Below are 20,249 nucleotides of genomic sequence, written 5' to 3'. Positions count from 1 at the left end.
GGCCCACACATGTTGTATTCATGTTTCCCATCGGAAAATATGTCCCTTAAAAAATCCCTAACACTTACCAACACAGAAGAAAAAGGGATTGCAATTTAATGCTTCATTTCTGAGGTCTAGGATTTCCTTTATATTGTCCATTAAGAGGATCAGTGATTTAAAGTAATGTTTGTACTAATTTCTTTGGTGCCAATCATAAAAGAGTTTCATGCTATGATAGAGATGTTCCAGTATGATCCACTGGGCAGAAAGAAGAAAAATGCCCTCCATGATACCATTGTATATGCTCTTTTCAGTGATCATTGCAATCTGATCAAGAATAAGTTCAATCATGTAGTATGTGAAATTCCATCTGGTTGAATAAGCTGTTCAAGCAGAAGATTTTTGCTTAGCTGGATTTGGGAAAGAGATTCATATGCTTTAGTAAACTGATGGAAGTGGGTGAAATGTTGTCTTTATCTGTGTCAGTAGCGCTGACTGAGAAATACCCATCTCAGAAGGGATGGCTCATAACAGTAGCTAAAATGTAGTCTCTGCTTTCCCTTTAGAAGAGTGAAGATACTGGTTTTGTTTGTGTTTTAGTATGGCCAGAGAAGGAAGTGTGGCTGCAGCACTGGGATGTGCAGAGGGTGCAGCTCTGATGGAGACCTCCGGACTATTTAAAATGCATAGACAGCTGTAGTGGCAGATAATCCTTGGCCTTTGCTTTATCTTTTTGGGGTCCTGTTTCAGCAAAGCACATAAGCACACACGTAAAGATAAGCACATGCTTAAGTGTTTTGCTGAATAGGAGTGTGGCTGCTTATGTTTGTTTTGGTCAGTTCATAAGAAAGGCTACTTCTGCCTTTGCCTCTAGTTCATTCAGTTGATAATGACAAGGATTTGATTTTGGATATCACCAATATCTTTAGAACCGGCGGAAGCATCCTGACATTGGCTGGTTTGAATGTTAAGCTTCAGTCCCAGTTAGAGGATGAGAAGACGGTCTTTCTTATGAGGGCTTAGTAGTGGTATTAGTGAACACATTTTAAAAACATGTCCTATCACGGTCACCTACAAGAGCATTAGTTTCTCTTAGCTCAGCTCATATTTACTTTCTTTGATTAACTCTTATATGGAACAGCTGAACTGAAACAAATTGGCAACAAAACCTTTCCCAAATGGCTTGCTCATTGACCCAAACTGAACTGGAAACACTAGTTGCCCATTAACTACTTATGAGCTCAACTCAATACCTACCATGCCAATAGCCACAAAACTGAGCAAGACACCCTGTAGCTGGCTGGCCTCCTTCTGGGGTTCACAAAATTAGAGCCATTCATGAGCGCTAGACACCTGCACTCTGTTATGTTAGAGTATCTTTTCTGAAACACTCACACTAAAATAGATTTATCTGGAAGGGAAAAAGTGATTACACTGGCTCACTCATGGGTGTGCAAGGAACTGGGAGTGACATTTCCCCATTCACTCCTTAACAGAGAGATCCCCATGGACAATCACATGTTTTTACTGTTGCTAAGTTAAACAAAAAAATGCTCAGCGTCTGAAATAAGAAAAACAAAGAAAACCTTTTAAAAAATAGCCTTGCTGCTAAATATAGCAGCATCCACAAGGGTAGAGTACAACTGAAGTTGGGAACTTGTTGTTCATGCAAATGTCTCATAATGGCTAAGGATGTACATTAGAGTAAAATGCTGCAGAAGACAATAGGCATAGAGAGATGTTGAAGGGTAGGGAATAGTGAATGCTGTGTTTTCAGGGAACTGGCTGATGGTTTCTTGAAAATGTGGAAGAGGTGAGTTTTGTGCTGTTTCTATAAAGCAATGGAGATTCAGTCAGGTGTGGGGAGATAGGTAGACTTTCCCAGGAGGAGCAAATTATAGTTTGTGAGTGAGACGAGGAAGAGAAGGACCAAGAAGAGGACCCAAATGGCAAAGCACAGAGAAATCATGGGAAGGATGGAGCGATGAGAGGGGAGTATTGCCATAGAGGTTCCTGAAGATAAGGTCATAGGGGATACAGAAGTGGTGGGAAGTTCATGGAATTCTTTCATGCTGTGAGCAATTGATTATGTGTACATGTATCGGAGAAAAGTTGTTGAATAACCCTCCCCACTTCTTGCTCTTCTTTGAAATGGCAACTGCTGGACAAAACACACATGTGCACACACAGAGAGAGAATTGGGTATACCACACATGAAAGGGATTTCTTGTAATATATCCTCTTTTTGATTAAGTCAGATAAGGCCTAATAGAGCTTCATCTGAAACCAGGAAGTGCAGAGACCAAACTGTATGAGTAATGTGAACATAAGACCAGCCATACTGGTAAGACCAATGGTCCATCGAGCCCAGTCTCTTGACTTCCGAAAGTGGCCAATGCCAAGTGGTTCAGAGGGAATGAATAGAACAGGTAATCATCGAGTGATCCATCCCCTTTGCCCATTCCCAGCTTCTGGCAGTCAGAGGCTAGGGACTTCCAGAGCATGGGGTTGCATCCCTGACCACCTTGGCTAATAGCCAGTGGTGGACTTATCCTCCATGAACTTATCTAATTCTATTTTGAATTCCATTATAGTTTTGGCCTTTGCAACATCCCATGGCAACAGGTTCCACAGGTTGACTATGCATTATGTGAAGAAGTACTTCCTTTGTTTGCTTTAAACCTGCTGCCTATTCATTTCATTGGTTGACTTCTGGTTCTTTTGTTATGTGAAGGAGTAAATAACACTTCCTTAATTCACTTTCTCCACACCAGTCATGATTTTGTAGATCTCTATCATTCCTTCCTTAGCCTTCTTTTTTCCAAGCTGAAAACTCCCTGTCTTTTTAATTTCTCCTCATATGGAAGCTGTTGCATACCCTTAATAATTTTGGTTGCCCTTCTCGGCACCTTTTCCAATTCTAATATGTCTTTTTTGAGATGCAGCAACCAGAACTACACACAGCATTCAAGGTTTGGGCAGACCATGGATTTATATAGTGGCATTATCATGTTTTCTGTCTTATTATCGATCCCTTTCCTAATGGTTCCTAACATTCTGTTCGCTTTTTTGACTGCCGCTGCACATGGAACAGATGTTTTCAGAGAACTATCCACAGTGATTCCAAGATCTGTTTCCTGAATTGTAATTTAGATCCCGTTATTTTGTATGTATAGTTTGGATTATGTTTTCCAGTGTGCATTACTTTGAGATTGTAGTAAAGTACCTGCTTTCCAATGTATTTATTTTTAACTTATTTCTTTGGGAATATCCATAAGCGTTTGTGTATCTTTATTTGCAAAAAGATAAGAGCAATGCCATTTCTTGAAGGTGCCTATATGGGATCAGAATGTTCATAAACTGAAACGATTAGTACATTTTGATTGGAAGACTTCTAAAGATTGTGGACCATTTATTATTAGTTCAGTGCAAGCACAAGATTTATATTTACACATGAATGATGTAAAGCAGAAAGGTGTAAATAGTTTTATTTAATAGAAACAAATATTATAAAAGCAAATCTTTACATACAAAGCTTTTGTAAATTCCTGTTAATTGTATTTGTGTTTCCATATCAGAATTCATCATTTGTAAGCTACTGATTCTAAGTCACTAAGTTAGCTAAGTCAATTACATCAGTAATGATCCAGAGACTCTCCATTGATGTCCGTGGAGTTGTTGCGAATTTACACCAGCGTAAATGAGATTGGACTCTTTGTCCTAGTTATTTAGTATAAAAAACATCATTACAATGAAATTTCAGATTTGAGCTCAGAATAGTAACTGGTGTAGTTCAGATCTTTAATGCTTTGTTCCTGTGTGTCTCTCAAGGATTTTCAGTCTCAAAAGCAGATGAGGGAGTTTGCCATAAAGTACTAGTAAATTTCCATGTTAAAAATAAATAATTAAACCTAGCAAATGTGTGTGTACGTGTGTATATGTATATGTGTGTGTGTAGAATATACATGAAGGAATTCTGTGCTTCTAAAGTAGGACTATGAATAAGGACCCCAAAGTGTAAATAAACTTTTAATTCAACATTTTATCAATAAATTATTTAGATAGAAACATACTCTACTCGGAAGTTTCTGTACTGAAATGGATGCATTCCATTGGAACCCAAGTAGGTACATTGAGTTGTCAAGTAGGTGAACTATGCTATCTGAATTGAACTCTTCTTAATAGGAAATAATTTAAAATATCCTACAATCTCAACCTCCTGAAACAGGGGGTCAGTAAACACAAACTAAATGCTGCAAGGAATACAAATCTGTGCCCCCAGGCTCCCACATAAACTACCTTTGGGGAGGAGATTTCCCTTCCCAGCTTCATTACAGTTAGCTCACGGCTCTTTGCTCAAGTTTGTCTGCATCCCAGTCACAGCTGTGTGCAAGGAGTGAACTGCAGTTTGCTTGCATAAATTTCCCACTGTGCAGCTCTCTGTTCATTTCATGCTGCTTTGCTGCTCTGTTGAGGCTGCTGAATGAGTCATTGTTACCTTAATATAAGCTTTAAAAGTGTAGTTAATACTATTACATTCCATATTTAAAAATATTTCTTGAAATAAAAGTGAATATCAGCAAATATGCTCTACAGTACATGCCTCCACTAGCCAGCTCGATGATTTAGTTGGCATTCTTGTATGCAGTGGTTGGGTCTGTACCAATTAATGATCCATTCCTGCAGTCTCTGTTCAGGCAAATCTCCCTTTGGATTCTGTTCATCTCCTGAATCCAATGAGAGTTTTGCCCATGTGAGGACTGCAGGGTCACACCCTTAGCTGGCATGGACCCTAATAAAACCACAAACAGGCCAGGTCAGACCATCAGAGCTGTTAGGCCAGCTACTAATCTCATTGATTTATTTCTGAAATAATTCTACTTAAGTCAATGGAGCTGCTCAGAATTGACACCAGGGTAACAGAAAGCATAATCTGGTCCCTACCATCTTGTCATTCAGGTCATGAACTGATTGCAGGCTATTATCTACTATATTGCTTTTCATACAATATAATTTTTAACCTGTTCTCACATATTTAAACCATTTTTTTTTCAGTAAATGATTGCATTGTATTTTTCTCCCCTTTAGGATTTTCCATTCTTCAGGCAATTATGGAAGCAGCGGTACAAAACAACTGGCAAGTGACAGCCAGGTCTGTGGGAAGTATAAAGGACGTTCAGGAATTTAGGAGAATTATAGAGGAAATGGACAGACGACAGGAAAAAAGATACTTAATCGACTGTGAAGTAGAGAGAATAAACACAATTTTGGAACAGGTATTTTGCGAATCTGTGCTGTATGTGACATAAGGTTTTGGAATTGTCTGTCTATAGAAATAAATTAAACAGTTCTTTAAAAATAAGTCATAAAAACTTGCCAATTACCTTTCTAAAATTAAATGTCTTGGATGGCTTTCACATTTGATGGCAAATAATTTGAATGGAACCCAGCAGAAAACATCTCTGTAAATTTGTTGTTGCCTTCTAAATTAATAAAAAAGAGGGCAAACCTTTGCTCTCGGCAGTAGCTCTTATTGATGTAAATTACCCTACTGAAGGCAGGGCTACTCTTGTGGGTAACGGTTGCAGGATTGACTGCTGTTTGAAAAAAGAGATCACAGTAAAAAACTAAAATCAGCCAGTGAAGGAGGCAGAGGCACTGACTCATGTATGAATAAAATTGTCACACATGGAAATATTTCTGGCGGGAAATTCAACTGACTCTGGCTGGCCTTTTGGGGGGCGGGAGTGCAAAGGGGCCCACTCCACAATATTCTAGGGTGTGGTGGAGTCACATTCACTGCTGCTACAGAGAGCAAATGCTGGGTGACTTCACACATGACACAGCCCTCTTGGAAGTGGGCTTCCCTCAGAATCAGTTTAAGAGCCTCCAATAGCTCCTTAGGGCTGCCCAGAATGTCAGTCTCCACGTTGGCCTAAGTAAGGGGATCGGTTCCTGGTAGGAGCCCCTGGTGTGGTAGTCTTCCAAAAGCAGGTAGGAATGAAGTAGGCCCATGATCCTATCCCCCTCCAGTACCAGCTACCATGGCTGTCTCTGTGGGAGAAAGTACACTGTACCCCTGAAGGGCTGTAAAAACAGCAGCACTCCACCTACACATCAGGGATCAAAGACAGGCTGGCTCCCCACTGGCCATACTCAGAGCTGTGGCTCACAGCCCCAGCAGAGCCTACGTTACAGTTGAACCAACCCATTCAGCCTGTTTGTTCATAGGCACACAGGAATTTGCTCAGGGTTAAGACTGCAAACTCGTATGATAAATGCCCTTCATAACTCTAACTACAGCTTTATATTCTGGAATAATCAAAAGTAACATTTAAATTTCATGAAGCGTTAGCATATTCTCGTACAAATGGTATATTGTCAACTAATGGCAAACTAGCCACACTACCACAAACAAAACGAAAGAATTTCAGGAGACGTGAATCAATTCAGACAGCATTCAATTCCAGTCAAGCTCTAAGCTGAATCATTTGCAGTCACTGGAGTTATAGGACCTCATCTTGCTGCCTTTCAATTTAATGGGAGTTTCGTCATTGAATTCAATGGGAGCAGGACCAGGCCCCTCCTGCATGAGAAAGGCCTGTACTGTTAGACAGAAGCTAATTACTGGGAAATTTATCATAAATGTCTCTTAGACACTAACAGTCTGATTCAGGCTTAAAGTCTAGGGAGTGACTTGAAACCATGTGAGCGAAAGAGAACTGCAAGTATCTGTCACGGGCTCAAAATGGATGGGTCTGTCCTGATAATACTAAGCCCTGCAATGCTGTTGGCTGCATATGCTTTCGTTTTTCCCTAACATATGCCTATAACATATACATGGCCACCCAGCTCCAGTCCTCCTTGCCAAAGGTGTCTGTGACTCCACCACCTTGACTGCCAGTGACATGGTCAGGATGTTGAGATGATGTCAAAGGAGGCACAGGATGACTTCCAGCTGACTAAATGTTCTGCCTAGCTGCAAGAAAATAGCATAGTGACTGTTGTTGCCAACCCGCCAGGATTGTCCTGGAGTTTCCAGGAATTAAAGATTAATTTTTAATTAAATATTATGCCATGTGATGAAGCCTCCAGGAAAATGCCCAACCAAAATTGGCAACCCTACTAGTGACAAGCTACAAAACAGAGCTTTTAACCAGACACACAACTCGGCCATTGGGTCCAAAATACCTCCTCTTGCCCAAAAGCGATTGGGTGGGGAATGTCAGAAGGGGGAGTGGGTTTTCCATCCCCCAACCCCCTCACAGCCGTGGTGATAACTGGAACATGCCTCTTTGTGGGAGCTAGTGAAAGATCCACAAAAGGCTGCTTAGAGGTGGAAAGGAGTTTTAGTTTCCTACTTCCCAAGCAGTTTCATGGTTTCTACCTAGGTGGGAGATGTAGAATCCCCCTCTCTCCCACTGGGCCCAACTGCCCTTGGCTCAATAGCCTCATTTCGCACCTGCTTATTCAGAGAATAGGGAAGGGAGTCATGATCTAATTTCTTCTTCAGAAGCACTGAGTTCAAATGTGGGTAGGGTTATATTTTTGTTAAATGTTCGATTCAACTTTCCATCATTATGATTATTGATTTGATGAACTCTTAGCTCTCACATAGCAAAAGGTTCACAGAACTGAGCAAGGTATCCCTAATTGTCTGGTGTTTTACTTTAACTTTTAGATATTACATTTCTGAATTGCTAAATTATTCATTTTCTAAGTCTGTTTTATTTATACTTACAAGTCAGATTCCATGAAACAGTATAATAATCTTTCTTCTGAATGATCTCTAATGTAATTTTACTTGCACCAGGACCAGAGGCACCAACTTCCTGAGTTCCTGAGGGGAACTCGACACCCCGCCCCCACTCTGCCCTAGCCCCGCCCCCACTCCACCCTTTCTCCCAAACCCCACCTCTGCTCCTCCCCCCACCTCTTCCCACCCCTGCTCCTCTCCCCCCCACCCCAGTGCCTCCTGCACACTGCTGAACAGCTGACCATGGTGGGCAGGAGGAGGAGCTGATCTGGGGGGCTACCAGTGGGTTCTGAGTACCCCCTATTTTTTTCTCGTGGGTGCTCCAGCCTCAGAGCACCCCAGAGTCAGTGCCTATGACCAGGATGTGGTCTACAGTTTTCAGAAGCAGTGGTTTTCAGTAATGCAGTAGCATAAAACGTGATTGACTAGTTATTCATTTGACAGTATAGCTTAAAGCCCAGATCCTGCAGACATTTACGCATATGATTACTATTATATATGTGAGCTGTCTTACTTGATTTCATTGGAATTGCCCATGTGTAAAGTCATTTACATTTGTAGGATCAGGGCCTAAAAAGGATTTTGTGTTATTTGGTTATGAAACAAAATAAACTAGTTAGTGAAGCAAACCAAACACAACTTTTGGGATAAATATTTTATTACATACTAGACAAAAAATATGATGTCCAGTTGTGCATCACTTACCCATGCACATTGTCCTATGGGACAATATGAGAATATGAGAAAGGGATGCAGGAGTGAGCCCCACATTGGTGCACATTATGATAAAATATCTACAAATAGCAGCCTCCAGAGATTTTTCTGGTCCATGACTCAAGAACAATGACATCCTTTTCTGCAGGTGAAAGTCAGTATTGGTGTACCCCTGAGTCTATTGCTGCACAATTAGTTTTTCAGGCTTTTACTTCTGTCTCCTCAGCTTAGCTGCTCATCTTCTCATAAGGCTAATCAAATCGTACAAAAATTCAAACAGTAGTTAGGTCACTGTAGTTGGAATACTCAAGGGAATGGTGAGATATCCTTCTTATAGACAACCGTGCTTTGCTGATAGGGGAAAGGATACCTCTGGATTTGCACATTTTAGATTGTTTTTCATATAGTTAGAAAGTCTACCAAAGCCAAAAAAAAAAAGTGAATAAGCTCTTAAAAAAATGAGCAAATACCATTGTGTGCTGACTGTTCAAGTTTTAGATGTTTAGGGAACTCATTTTATTGAAGGTGATGACTGAAAACAGTGGTATATTCGAGTTGAGCCAAAACGTCCAAAAGAGAGTAGAGATGTTGGCTGTCCAACATAAATGTTACCAGTAAAAAGGCTTGATTATCAGAGAGTGCATGGCACCTGCCGTCTGAAAATCAGGGCCCGTTCAATTGGTTCATGTTGGGTACCCCCAAAATATCTAGTTTCTCTTGAAAATCTTGGTCCCAGAATATAGTTTAAGCCATTTCATGTGTCAGTTCAACCTGAGGATTTACAGTCTTCCGGTACTACTAAATTGGAAACTTTGAAACTAGCCTCATTGATAATCATAGAATCTCAGGGTTGGATGGGACCTCAGGAGGTCATCTAGTCCAACCCTCTGCTCAAAGCAGGACCAATCCCCCAATTTTTGTCCCAGATCCCTAAATGGGCCCCTCAAGGATTGAACTCACAACCCTGAGTTTAGCAGGCCAATACTGATATAGTCCACACAATAGTATTGTTTTAAACTTAAATGTCATTTTAAATCCAAGGCCCTTAAATCACATTCTAAGCAATAATTAAACCTCCCAACAGCTCCGTGAGGTAATATTATCTCTAGTTTGCAGATTGAAAAACTGTGGTAGCGAAGGTTGTGAGACAAATTTTAAAAAGAGATTTCCTCAGATTTATCTATTCTTCAAAAACATTTGACAAATGTTGAGGTGAGTGAGTTAATATCTTTTATTGAATCAACTTCTGTCGGTGAGAGAGAGAGAGGCTTTTGAGTTTACACAGAGCTCTTCTTCGGCTCTGAGATGGGTACACCGAATGTCACAGCTAAATGCAAAGCAGAACAGATTGTTTAGCACAAGTAGTTAACATATTTCTAGGGACCATTCAAGGTGAGGTGTCCTGTTAACACCCCTTCAATTACAGAGGGAGAAAGAAGGGAGGTGTAAGGCAACTGGGGGACATGGGGGGGGGTTAGTGGGCCATACATTGTTATAGGTCATAAATCCCTTGTCTCTCTTCAGTCCATGATTTTTAGTGTCTAGCAAAGTTATGAATTCAAGCTCCCAGGATCGTCATTTGAAAGCGTTGTGCAGATTTCCTTTGAGGATGAGGACTGTTAGGTCAGAGCGATCACTCTGTGAAAAGTGTTCATCCACAGCTGATGTGGTGCTTTTGTCTTTTATCACTTTCCTTTGTGAGTTCATTTGAGAGTGTAGTGATTGTCTGGTTTCACCCACACTGGGGCATTTAATGCACTGGATGAGGTATGACACATGTTGACAAATGTCATCACTTTGAGTTTCTGCAAAGTCTGAATTCATCATGAATAATTCCCAGTGAGCATTCACTTAGGCCCAGATTTTAAAGCTATTTAGGCATTGCTATGTCAGCGTCACTACACCTAACTGATTTAGGAGCCTAAATCTCATTTTAATGCCTAAATTTTATTAAAAATCTGGGCCTTACTGCTCAGTTGTTATTGGTCAGTTAAGTCACATTGTACTGTTTCTGATCTCTAATTGGATGAGTGCTGAAGTGCTTTTGATGCAAATGCTTGCTAGAGCAAATTTAAAGTTCAGTTTTGGTGAATATACTTACATGTAGTCTTGATCTTTTTTTCCACAGGAAACAATCATACCATTCATGCTTTATCATTTATCCACATAGATTCTGAACTATTACTTACACTGAATAGTATCTGACCTCACAAGCGGTTTCACTGAGGTCAAGAAAATCTGGCTCTGGTTCTCTGTTTACTAATACATACTAATAAACAATAAAACATGGGGCAAAGTCCACACACAGGCATTCTTCTGTCTTAAGAAACCATCCCAGAGTCTCTCTAAACACAGGCCCCAGGCCTGTAATTATAAATCTCAATCTAAAATTAAACATGTGTGTTATTCTGGCATTATATTGGGTACAGTTTTGTTCTATCTATCTATGAAGGTTCCTTTTGAGCAGTCCCTTTCAATAGATTTCTTTGTACACTCCTCTTGAGCCACCTCCACCATCTCTTTAAACATTTAGCCCATTTGCCATCTTTCATCCCTCTTTCAAATAAAAATTGCCAAATCTAGTTTAATATATTCTTCATTTCACCTGATTTTGTCTTTTACATGTGTAAATTACTACTCGTATTGCCATCCAATCACTGTTTCTTACATTATTGTTAATATTTAGCCATAGATGTGGTCCTGTATCTGTGGAATCCAGTAAATTAGGCCCATATCCATCCTTCCTTTCTTGACAAAATTATATCTAGTTTAATCTTGTAGCTTGCCTTTCACACATACTGGTATTAAAACTGATCCTCTGTAAAATTCATGAACTCCCATTCTTCTTGTCCCTTGATGCCCAAATATTCCAATATTATTTCACAGGTAGATATAAAGCGATTTTATTGTCATGAAAAATAGCATCTAATTCTGGAATATAGCATCAGGCTTTAGACTTTGACTGTTTATTTAGAAACAAGTCTTCAGGTTCAGAAATATGGTTTTCTTATTATTAAGATAAGTCATATTTCAGACTAGAGTGGCTCAGTGTCCGTTTAGAAGCAAATCCCCAAAGGGAAAATAAGATGGAAGAAAATCATTCAGGATCAAAATGGTGAAACATTACAAAAGACTGGTTTATTTCAGAGAATATATGCTTTTATCAAAAGGATACTTTCGCCTTAAAGGTTAGGCTCCAAGGCAATCTCAATATTGAATGGACGCCTCTTGCAAACAAAACATAAGCAATAGTGTAGGAAGGACTATAATGCACAAAAATATTAAATAATGGTTAAATTGGCAAAAAGCCTTCAAGTAAAGTGACCCTAGGAACACAAAGGGGAATCTGATTGACTGACTTCTCTGCAGTGGAAGTATATAACCTGATTTGATTTTTGAGTCTGAAATTTTAAGATTAAGAAGATCTAAAGTTTTTCAATATTGCCATTGCTGTATAACTTTGTAGAAGCATTCAGTCCTCAGTGAGGGGTACTGTGCTCACTGCAAGAAGGCTCCCAAGTTTTTGGTGTTTTAAGAAAAAATATAAAAAATGTTTCATTTATATTACAGAGTTTTAAAAAATCACCATAAAATATCAGGAAAATATCCAATTGCAAAATTAATCCAGATCCAACCTTGTGAGTCATGTATGCTTTAGGTTTATATAACATACACCATAATTACTGTACTGGCCTGTCTTTTTCATGCAATTTTTAAAAAATGTAATAACTGCCCCATAAATACACTGGCATGTTTGGGGGAGGCACCAAAGTGCTGGGTATCCTTAGGCTCTGTTTTCTCCATATGTCCCATTGGTCTCTTCCTCACTCCAATGAGTATTTTCCCCTGCTGTCACAGAGCCGAGGTGTGCTGCTGAGGTTCTCAGAGCTCTGTGCCACAGAGGAGTCATGGACCAGCATTTCATATTCTGTGGGGACCTTGATTTGCCTGCGTAAGAAATTCAGGGTGAGGCCTTGAGGGGTGTCTAATATATGCAAACTCTTGTTACAAGTCACTCCGTGACTGATCCATTTAATTTCCATGACCCTAATGAGCTTGAAACTTTGTCACCAAAAGATCGTCAGTCATCCTTCCACACAGATTTGACCAGTTCAAATGCCCATAAATGCATTTTAGGGGAAGAATTTACAAGTATAGCAGTGGTCTCTTCTTTGAGATGATCATGCTGCACATGAAGCCTCCACTGGGGAGAAAAGGGGGCCTCCTGAGGTTAGCAGCCATCTCCATTGGATGTTAGCCAACAAGAATAGGGATTAATAACAAGAATTTTAGCTATAAGTTGGGGACGCATCAATTAGAAGTAACGGAAGAGGAGAAGGACCTTGGAGTATTGGTTTATCATAGGATGACTATGAGCTGCCAATGTGATATGGCTGTGAAAAAAGCTAATGCGGTTTTGGGATGCATCAGGAGAGGCATTTCCAGGAGGGATAAGGAGGTTTTAGTACCGTTATACAAGGCACTGGTGAGACCTCACCTAGAATACTGTGTGCAGTTCTGGTCTCCCATGTTTAAAAAGGATGAATTCAAACTGGAGCAGGTACAGAGAAGGGCTACTAGGATGATCCGAGGAATGGAAAACTTGTCTTATGAAAGGAGACTTAAGGAGCTTGGCTTGTTTAGCCTAACTAAAAGAAGGTTGAGGGGAGATATGATTGCTCTCTATAAATATATCAGAGGGATAAATATAGGAGAGGGAGAGGAATTATTTAAGCTCAGCACCAATGTGAACACAAGAACAAATGGGTATAAACTGGCCACCAGGAAGTTTAGACTTGAAATCAGACGAAGGTTTTTAACCATCAGAGGAGTGAAGTTTTGGAATAGCCTTCCAAGGGAAGCAGTGGGGGCAAAAGATCTATCTGGTTTTAAGATTCTACTCGATAAGTTTATGGAGGAGATGGTATGATAGGATAATGGGATTTTGGTAAGTAATTGATCTTTAAATATTCAGGGTAAATAGGCCAAATCCCCTGAGATGGGATATTAGATGGATGGGATCTGAGTTACCATAGAAAATTCTTTCCTGGGTATCTGGCTGGTGAATCTTGCCCATATGCTCAGGGTTTAGCTGATTGCCATATTTGGGGTCGGGAAGGAATTTTCCTCCAGGGCAGATTGGAGAGGCCCTGGAGGTTTTTCGCCTTCCTCTGTAGCATGGGGCATGGTTGACTTGAGGGAGGCTTCTCTGCTCCTTGAAGTCTTTGAACCATGATTTAAGGACTTCAATAGCTCAGACATGGGTGAGGTTTTTCATAGGAGTGGGTGGGTGAGATTCTGTGGCCTGCGCTGTGCAGGAGGTCGGACTAGATGATCAGAATGGTCCCTTCTGACCTTAGTATCTATGAATCTATGAAAAAATTGTGGAAGGTGATCAAGTGTGCTCATGCCAATGTCAACAGCCATTTCTGCCCAAAGGGAATGCTACTAACAGGTATTGAACTAATAAGTAGCCACAGACACAGTGTCTGAACTATAGAGAAGCAAATGTCCTTTTCAGATCGGGCTAATCCTCTGCACATATAAAACATTTCACACATTCCTATGGGTAGAATTACCATCTTGTAAATGCTAATGCCTTCTGAAAGCCATCATCTAGCTCTCATAAGATTTCCCAGTTTCAGAATGACAAGAATTTAACGATCAGAATGTTATTCATATAGCAGAGTGATTTAAGGTAGTGTCACCATGGATCTGAACAGATTTCAAAATAGAATAATTCAGAAAACCAGCAGAACTGCAATTGTGTGCTAATATGATTATTAATCACATTTTATGTATATAGCATCATAATGTGCATGGTGCTGTACAGTTAAAAGTTCCATTTCCAACACAAATCGCATTTCCTGCTCCAAAGAGATTACAACCTGAAGTCACCATTAAGATCTTTATTATTCTGTATTAGCAGCATTTAACAATTTTGTACTAGTAATTTATAATCATTAGTCATAAATGCACACGTGTGCACACATTTATGCATCTGCTTTTGACATTTTGCATATTTTACCATGCTACATATACCACATTTGTATACACAAATAGATCTAGCTATATATAGTAATTAAGTGTACAATAGGCCTAAATATGGAGTCAATGGAATTACCCTGAATTAACTGGAAAGAAAATTAGAATTGATGTCTCATTCCCTGGGTGATAGACATATACAACTAGTTTGAACCTTAATTAATAGGTGTCTGTAAAAAGCCCCGTCTGCATTTGTTGTACAAGTAGCCATTTTTTGCTGCTTTTTCAATTACAAGAAGTTTTGTGTTCCTGTTTGGTTACTCTTACCAAGCACAGCCAAAAATTCTTTGTGCCCCTTCCATTATTTAAACAGTGTTCACATTATATAAATCACTTCTATTAATTGTTACCCTTTTTGGAATCTCAGTAGAAAGGCAAAGGGTCAAATGGGCCCTTTTGGTACTGAGGTATCCTTTCACTGTTTGATGTGGTCAGGCCTGATGTATATTAGTAGGGCAGTGTGTGGGAACTTGCATTGATGCTTCTCAGCTGTACCTGTTCTAAAGGCAGACAGAAGTCTTGAGTCTTCGGGGCTGCCAAGCTGACACCTTTCACAAACGAAACTCACATGAAATGCTTTTACGATATATATGACACAATATAAAACACACACACAGCATGTTAATTGGTTGGAACTTGCTCAAAAGCCTGTCTATTCAATTTTATTTTTACCAACCCATTTGACCATCTAACCGTCTCTAACTGCTCTGGGAACCTTTTCCACATCACATGTACCACCTCGAAACAGAGCCTGGGTTTTAAAATCTCTTGCTCAGTATCACCAGTTCTCTTTTCTTATCCTTTAAAAATCAGTGCTGCATGAAAAGCTGCTTTGTTACAGTCCGAACAGTTAATGCAGTTCTTTCTTCTTCCCAAAATAAAGGATAAATCCTTTCATCTCTTCAGACATTACCTTAATTTTCTGCATCTGTCTCTCAAATAGAGTTTAATGCTTCCAACTCCACTTCCAACCAAAATCTCTCCTTAATTAGTTTCCTAGGCAACCATTATCAAGACAACTCTGTTGAACCACCTTCAGGGAGAGGAAGGAAACATAATATAAAAAAATCATAGAAATGTAGGACAGGAAGAAACCTCAAGAGATCATCTAGTCAGCCCCCTGTGCTGAGGCAGTGTCAAGCATACCCAGACCATCCCTCACAGATGTTTGTCTAAGCCTGTTTTTAAAAACCTCCAGTGATGGGGATCCCTCAACATCCCTTGAAAGCCTATTCCTGTGCTTAATTATCCTTATAGTTCAAAAGTTTTTTCTAACCTAAGTTAACTCTCCCTTGCTGCAGATTAAACTGACTACTTTTTATTCTGTCTTCAGTGGACATGGAGAACAATCAATCACCATCCTTTTTAATAATAGCCCTTAATGTATTTGTACACTGTTATCAAGTCCTTTTCAGTCTTCTATTCTCAAGACCAAAAATGTTCACTTTTTCTTAACCTTTCTTCTGGACTCTCTCCAATTTGTCCACAGCTTTCTTAAAGTTGGGCTCCCAGAACTGGACACAGTCATCAAGCTGAGTGCTGAGTAGAGTGGGACAATTACATGATTGAGTTTCATAAGACACTCTTGTTAATACACCCCAGAATGACATTATACAGATTACAATAGGAATAGTATAATACTCCTGTGCAAACGGACAATACATATAACCAGTGACAGCATAATAGTGCTGATATGCTTGTGATCTCATTTATGAATGGGGAGACTCTAAGAGTCAATAGGCGCAAAGCTGCACAAGAACTTACGTCTTTGCTCAGTGCTGACCAAGCCAGGACTAATTGCATTACAGCTGTGCAAAGTGTCAGATAGGGTGGGAACAGGCACCTGCAGTGCTGTTCAAAGTCCCACCTACATCCTGATGTTCTTGTGGGTGAGTTTCCTGGAACATTATAACAGCACAGTGTAAATCATAAGGCCTTCAGGGAGGTCCTTCAGTTGACTTCAAAGGGCTTTGGATCAGGCACCGAAGCAGTTAAGTACTATCCCATTGCAAACCAATCATCCTTAGTCTATCTACATTTATCTCCTTTGAGCGTGAGTCTCTTCTCACTTGCCGGAGTTTTACACCAGTGGATTCCATTAGCTTCATTGGCGTGGCTCCTTGTTTATACTGGTTTAAGCAAGAAGAGAACCAGACCCTTTACATCCTCATCTAAACGTTCCCACTGTTCATGCAAGTTCTACGGACAAGACCGTGTGACTAGTCGATTGCTCAGCAACCAGCTTGCTTAACAAATTTTGAGAATGAAAATGGCGCAACACTTTAAAAGGAAATTATGTACTACCTGAGAAAAAATAGGCCCATATTGTTACATGCATAAACCATTTTGTCAGGGTGTATAAGCATGTTTAAATATTTACTGTTGGAATTTGGTTCCGCCAAAATATAACAATGAACAAAAATATTAACAATATATAATACACGATCCCTTAAAAATACCCAGCATTTCTTATCTCCTGGGAAATTGCTAGTAAAGTTAAAGTTGTTAAAGAAAAACATGGCTGTAACTCTTTCTAACTCATATGAGTAAAAATGGTTACACTGTAGTGTAGAAGTCTAACAAAAATGAATTAAATCTTCATAATTTCTCCTGGTTCGGGTTTTATGCACAATGGAACCCAGTTATACAAAGAACTCAGATACTGCAGCGCTCGGTTTATACTGAAGCACAATGAACTTCTCAACTGTTTCAATGCATTGAAATGAGCAAATCGCATTTAATTCCCGTTGTTGTTAATCTCTGTAGTGAAGTTCTATGAAAAAACCCTGGCTTCCTTCTCAGAGATTGCAATGTATTTTTTTTTAATTTCAAAAGATCTAAAAAAAGTAAATGTTAAAGGGAAGAAAGGATGGCTGTGGCTCAGTATTTTCCAGTCTGCTTGGAGGCAATTCTCTACAGTACAAACTCCTTTTTAAAAGATTCTTATGTGAGCATTGGGACTAAATTACAGCGACGCTTCTGGGTTATATCCAAATAATAGTCTGGAGTAAGGCTGACATGGTTTCTGAATGCAGTAATGCTTTATATAAGCAGAGTGCTCTGTTTCCAAGGACTCTAGTTTAAATCTTAGAGCCATGGCTATGATTACAGTGATTGCTGTGAAATACTGATGGGATGCAAAAGTATTTTAGAGTTAATCTCCCAACAATAGGAAGATAGCATGCAATGAAGAGGGGGAAATAAATTAGATGTACATCTCTTCAGTATTTTATCTCTCTCCTGAAATGATTGTGTGTGTATGTGGATGCGCTAGGGACATTTTCCTGTACAGACAATTGACTTTAAACATATGACTCAAACATTTTGGAAAAACTTCTCATCATACTTACAGCAATATAAAACAGCTGGAATCTTCAGGAAATTTTCAAAATGGAGTTATTTTAAATCTATCAGAGTTCTGCAAAGAAGGCTTTAAAGGGTATGAATAGTACAGTACCAAAACAAATGGATTCCTCCTTGAAGTAGTCCATGTTTGAGAATGACTTCTGTTAATGATCATATTTAATTAAGTAATTTTGTGCCATCCTTTAAATGGAAAACTGAAATTTTAGTGAAGTTACATCAGTGTCAGAGTGAGGCAAGTGCGGGGGAGAATTAGCTCCCTTAAGCTTTGAATATACTGCAACATATGGGAACTGGGCTTAAAGTAGCCAAGATTGCAGCGCTCATTGTTACCAAGAATGGGCAGTGGCCCTTCTCTTTGGGCAGTGCATGACAATGCCTTTGTGTAGCACAATAGCCATGGTTAGTACAATCCACTTCCTCGTTAGCAGAATGTTGCATTTGTGGGGTTAAAGATAAGTACCTGCACTGTGACTCTGTTTTCAGGGATTCTTTGCGGTTTGCAATGCATATTACCATCTCACCAAGTGATGAATTGGTTCCACCAAATATCAAAACTTCAGGGAGAGACTGGAAAGTAGTGGCATGATTTAGTTCCATGAGACTTCTGCTGCACAAAGTCTAATAGGGCAAAATTCCAGTTCTATTCTACAGATATGAAGGTAAACTTCTAAATTGTCCATATCCCAGTCTTTCAATCTCTCTTTGTAGGCCATTCTCTGTGACTCTCAGGCCAGATTCTGCCCTTTTCCATATCAAAGCATCTCACAAACTTTAATGTATTCATCCTCCCAATACCCTGTGAGGTACGATAGTACCATTATCTCCATTTTACAGACGGGGAACTGAGGTTCAGAGAAACTAAGTGACTTGCCCATAGTCACATAGGAAGTCCCTGGCTGAGCAGGGAATTCAGTCCTCCGAGTCTCAGGCTAGCACCCTTAACCAATGGACCATCCACTTGTCTCTGGGCCGATAAAGGTTGTAACTGAGCAGGAGAGCTAGTGAACAAGGGAGGCAGCGTCGAAGAACAAACGTCCTCTGCTAAGCTGTAGCGTTCTGTCAGCCTTCAAAATGAAGACTAAAACAGTTATGGCGAACAAGCTAAATAACATAGGGCTGTTTGAAATTTCCCCCAGCCACTATCCTGGGTTGTGCTTTTCTGTAGGCTCGAGCCCTGCGTGAAATTTTAAGTTTGACTTTTGAGACTGCGAGGTTAGAGGACTGAGAACACATGAGAATCTCTGAGAAAATTTCAAAAGGGAGTGGATTTCCAATCTATTAGAATTCTCCAAAGAAGGATCTAATCAGCCTAAGGAGCACCTAGGAAATTAAAGCGTGTCCTCCTTCCTGAAATAGTCCATGTTTGAGAACAACTGCTGCGAACAAGAGTGTTTAACTAAGGGATTTACACCCTAATTGAAATGGAAAATTCAATGTAAGCGTAACTGTGGAGTTGCCAGAGCACCTCCATAATACAATTGGAATTTTATTTAACTCTTTATTCACTCTTGTAAAGTTAAAGAGGAATTCACCATTTTAAAAAAAGGATAGTAAAATGCACATATAGTAGCTACAGTACACTTGCTCCTGTCTTTAGTGGAATCCCCCGTGGGAGTAAGGTTCTACTCTTGAGAATCGCTTTGCAGGATAAGAGAAAAAGATGTCTCCCCAACTAGTACTATTTGCCTGCCCTTTTGTTTATCCTTTCTGTTTCCTAGTAAGGAGTAAAAAGAAAAGGAGTACTTGTGGCACCTTAGAGACTAACAAATTTATTTGAGCATAAGCTTTCGTGAGCTACAGCTCACTTCATCGGACGCATTTGGTGGAAAATACAGTGAGGAGATTTATATACACACACAGAGAACATGAAATAATGGGTTTTATCATACAGACTGTAAGGAGAGTGATCACTTAAGATGAGCTATTACCATCAGGAAGGTGGGGGGGGAGGAAAACCTTTTGTGGTGATAATCAAGGTGGGCCATTTCCAGCAGTTAACAAGAACGTCTGAGGAACAGTGGGGGGTGGGGTGGGGGGAGAGAAATAACATGGGGAAATAGTTTTACTTTGTGTAATGACCCATCCACTCCCAGTCTCTATTCAAGCCTAAGTTAGTTGTATCCAGTTTCCAAATTAATTCCAATTCAGCAGTCTCTCCTTGGAGTCTGTTTTTGAAGTTTTTTTGTTGAAGGATAGCCACTCTCAGGTCTGTAATCGAGTGACCGGAGAGATTGAAGTGTTCTCCAACTGGTTTTTGAATGTTATAATTCTTGACGTCTGATTTGTGTCCATTTATTCTTTTACGTAGAGACTGTCCAGTTTGACCAATGTACATGGCAGAGGGGCATTGCTGGCACATGATGGCATATATGACATTGGTAGATGC

At 39.8% G+C, this 20,249-nt stretch overlaps 1 protein-coding gene across 6 annotated transcripts in view; it reads left to right on the top strand.

Moving 5' to 3' along the window:
* The window catches only part of GRIA3 (glutamate ionotropic receptor AMPA type subunit 3), a 222,117-nt gene that overhangs the window by 77,109 nt on the left and 124,759 nt on the right, over positions 1-20,249 (top strand). For all 6 annotated transcript variants that reach the window (XR_005294793.2, XM_038415652.2, XM_038415654.2 and 3 more), the window contains exon 4: positions 5,071-5,258. Coding sequence is in view for 5 of the 6 variants with exons in the window: in XM_038415652.2 (XP_038271580.1) it covers positions 5,071-5,258 (188 nt within the window). In the remaining variant the exon portion in view is untranslated. The remainder of the gene's footprint in view (positions 1-5,070; positions 5,259-20,249) is intronic.

This window comes from Dermochelys coriacea, chromosome 9, assembly GCF_009764565.3.
Source record: "Dermochelys coriacea isolate rDerCor1 chromosome 9, rDerCor1.pri.v4, whole genome shotgun sequence".
In the NCBI taxonomy this organism is placed as follows: Eukaryota; Metazoa; Chordata; order Testudines; family Dermochelyidae; genus Dermochelys; species Dermochelys coriacea.
Note: the sequence above shows the minus strand (reverse complement) of the source record. Positions and strands in the feature narration are given on the sequence as shown.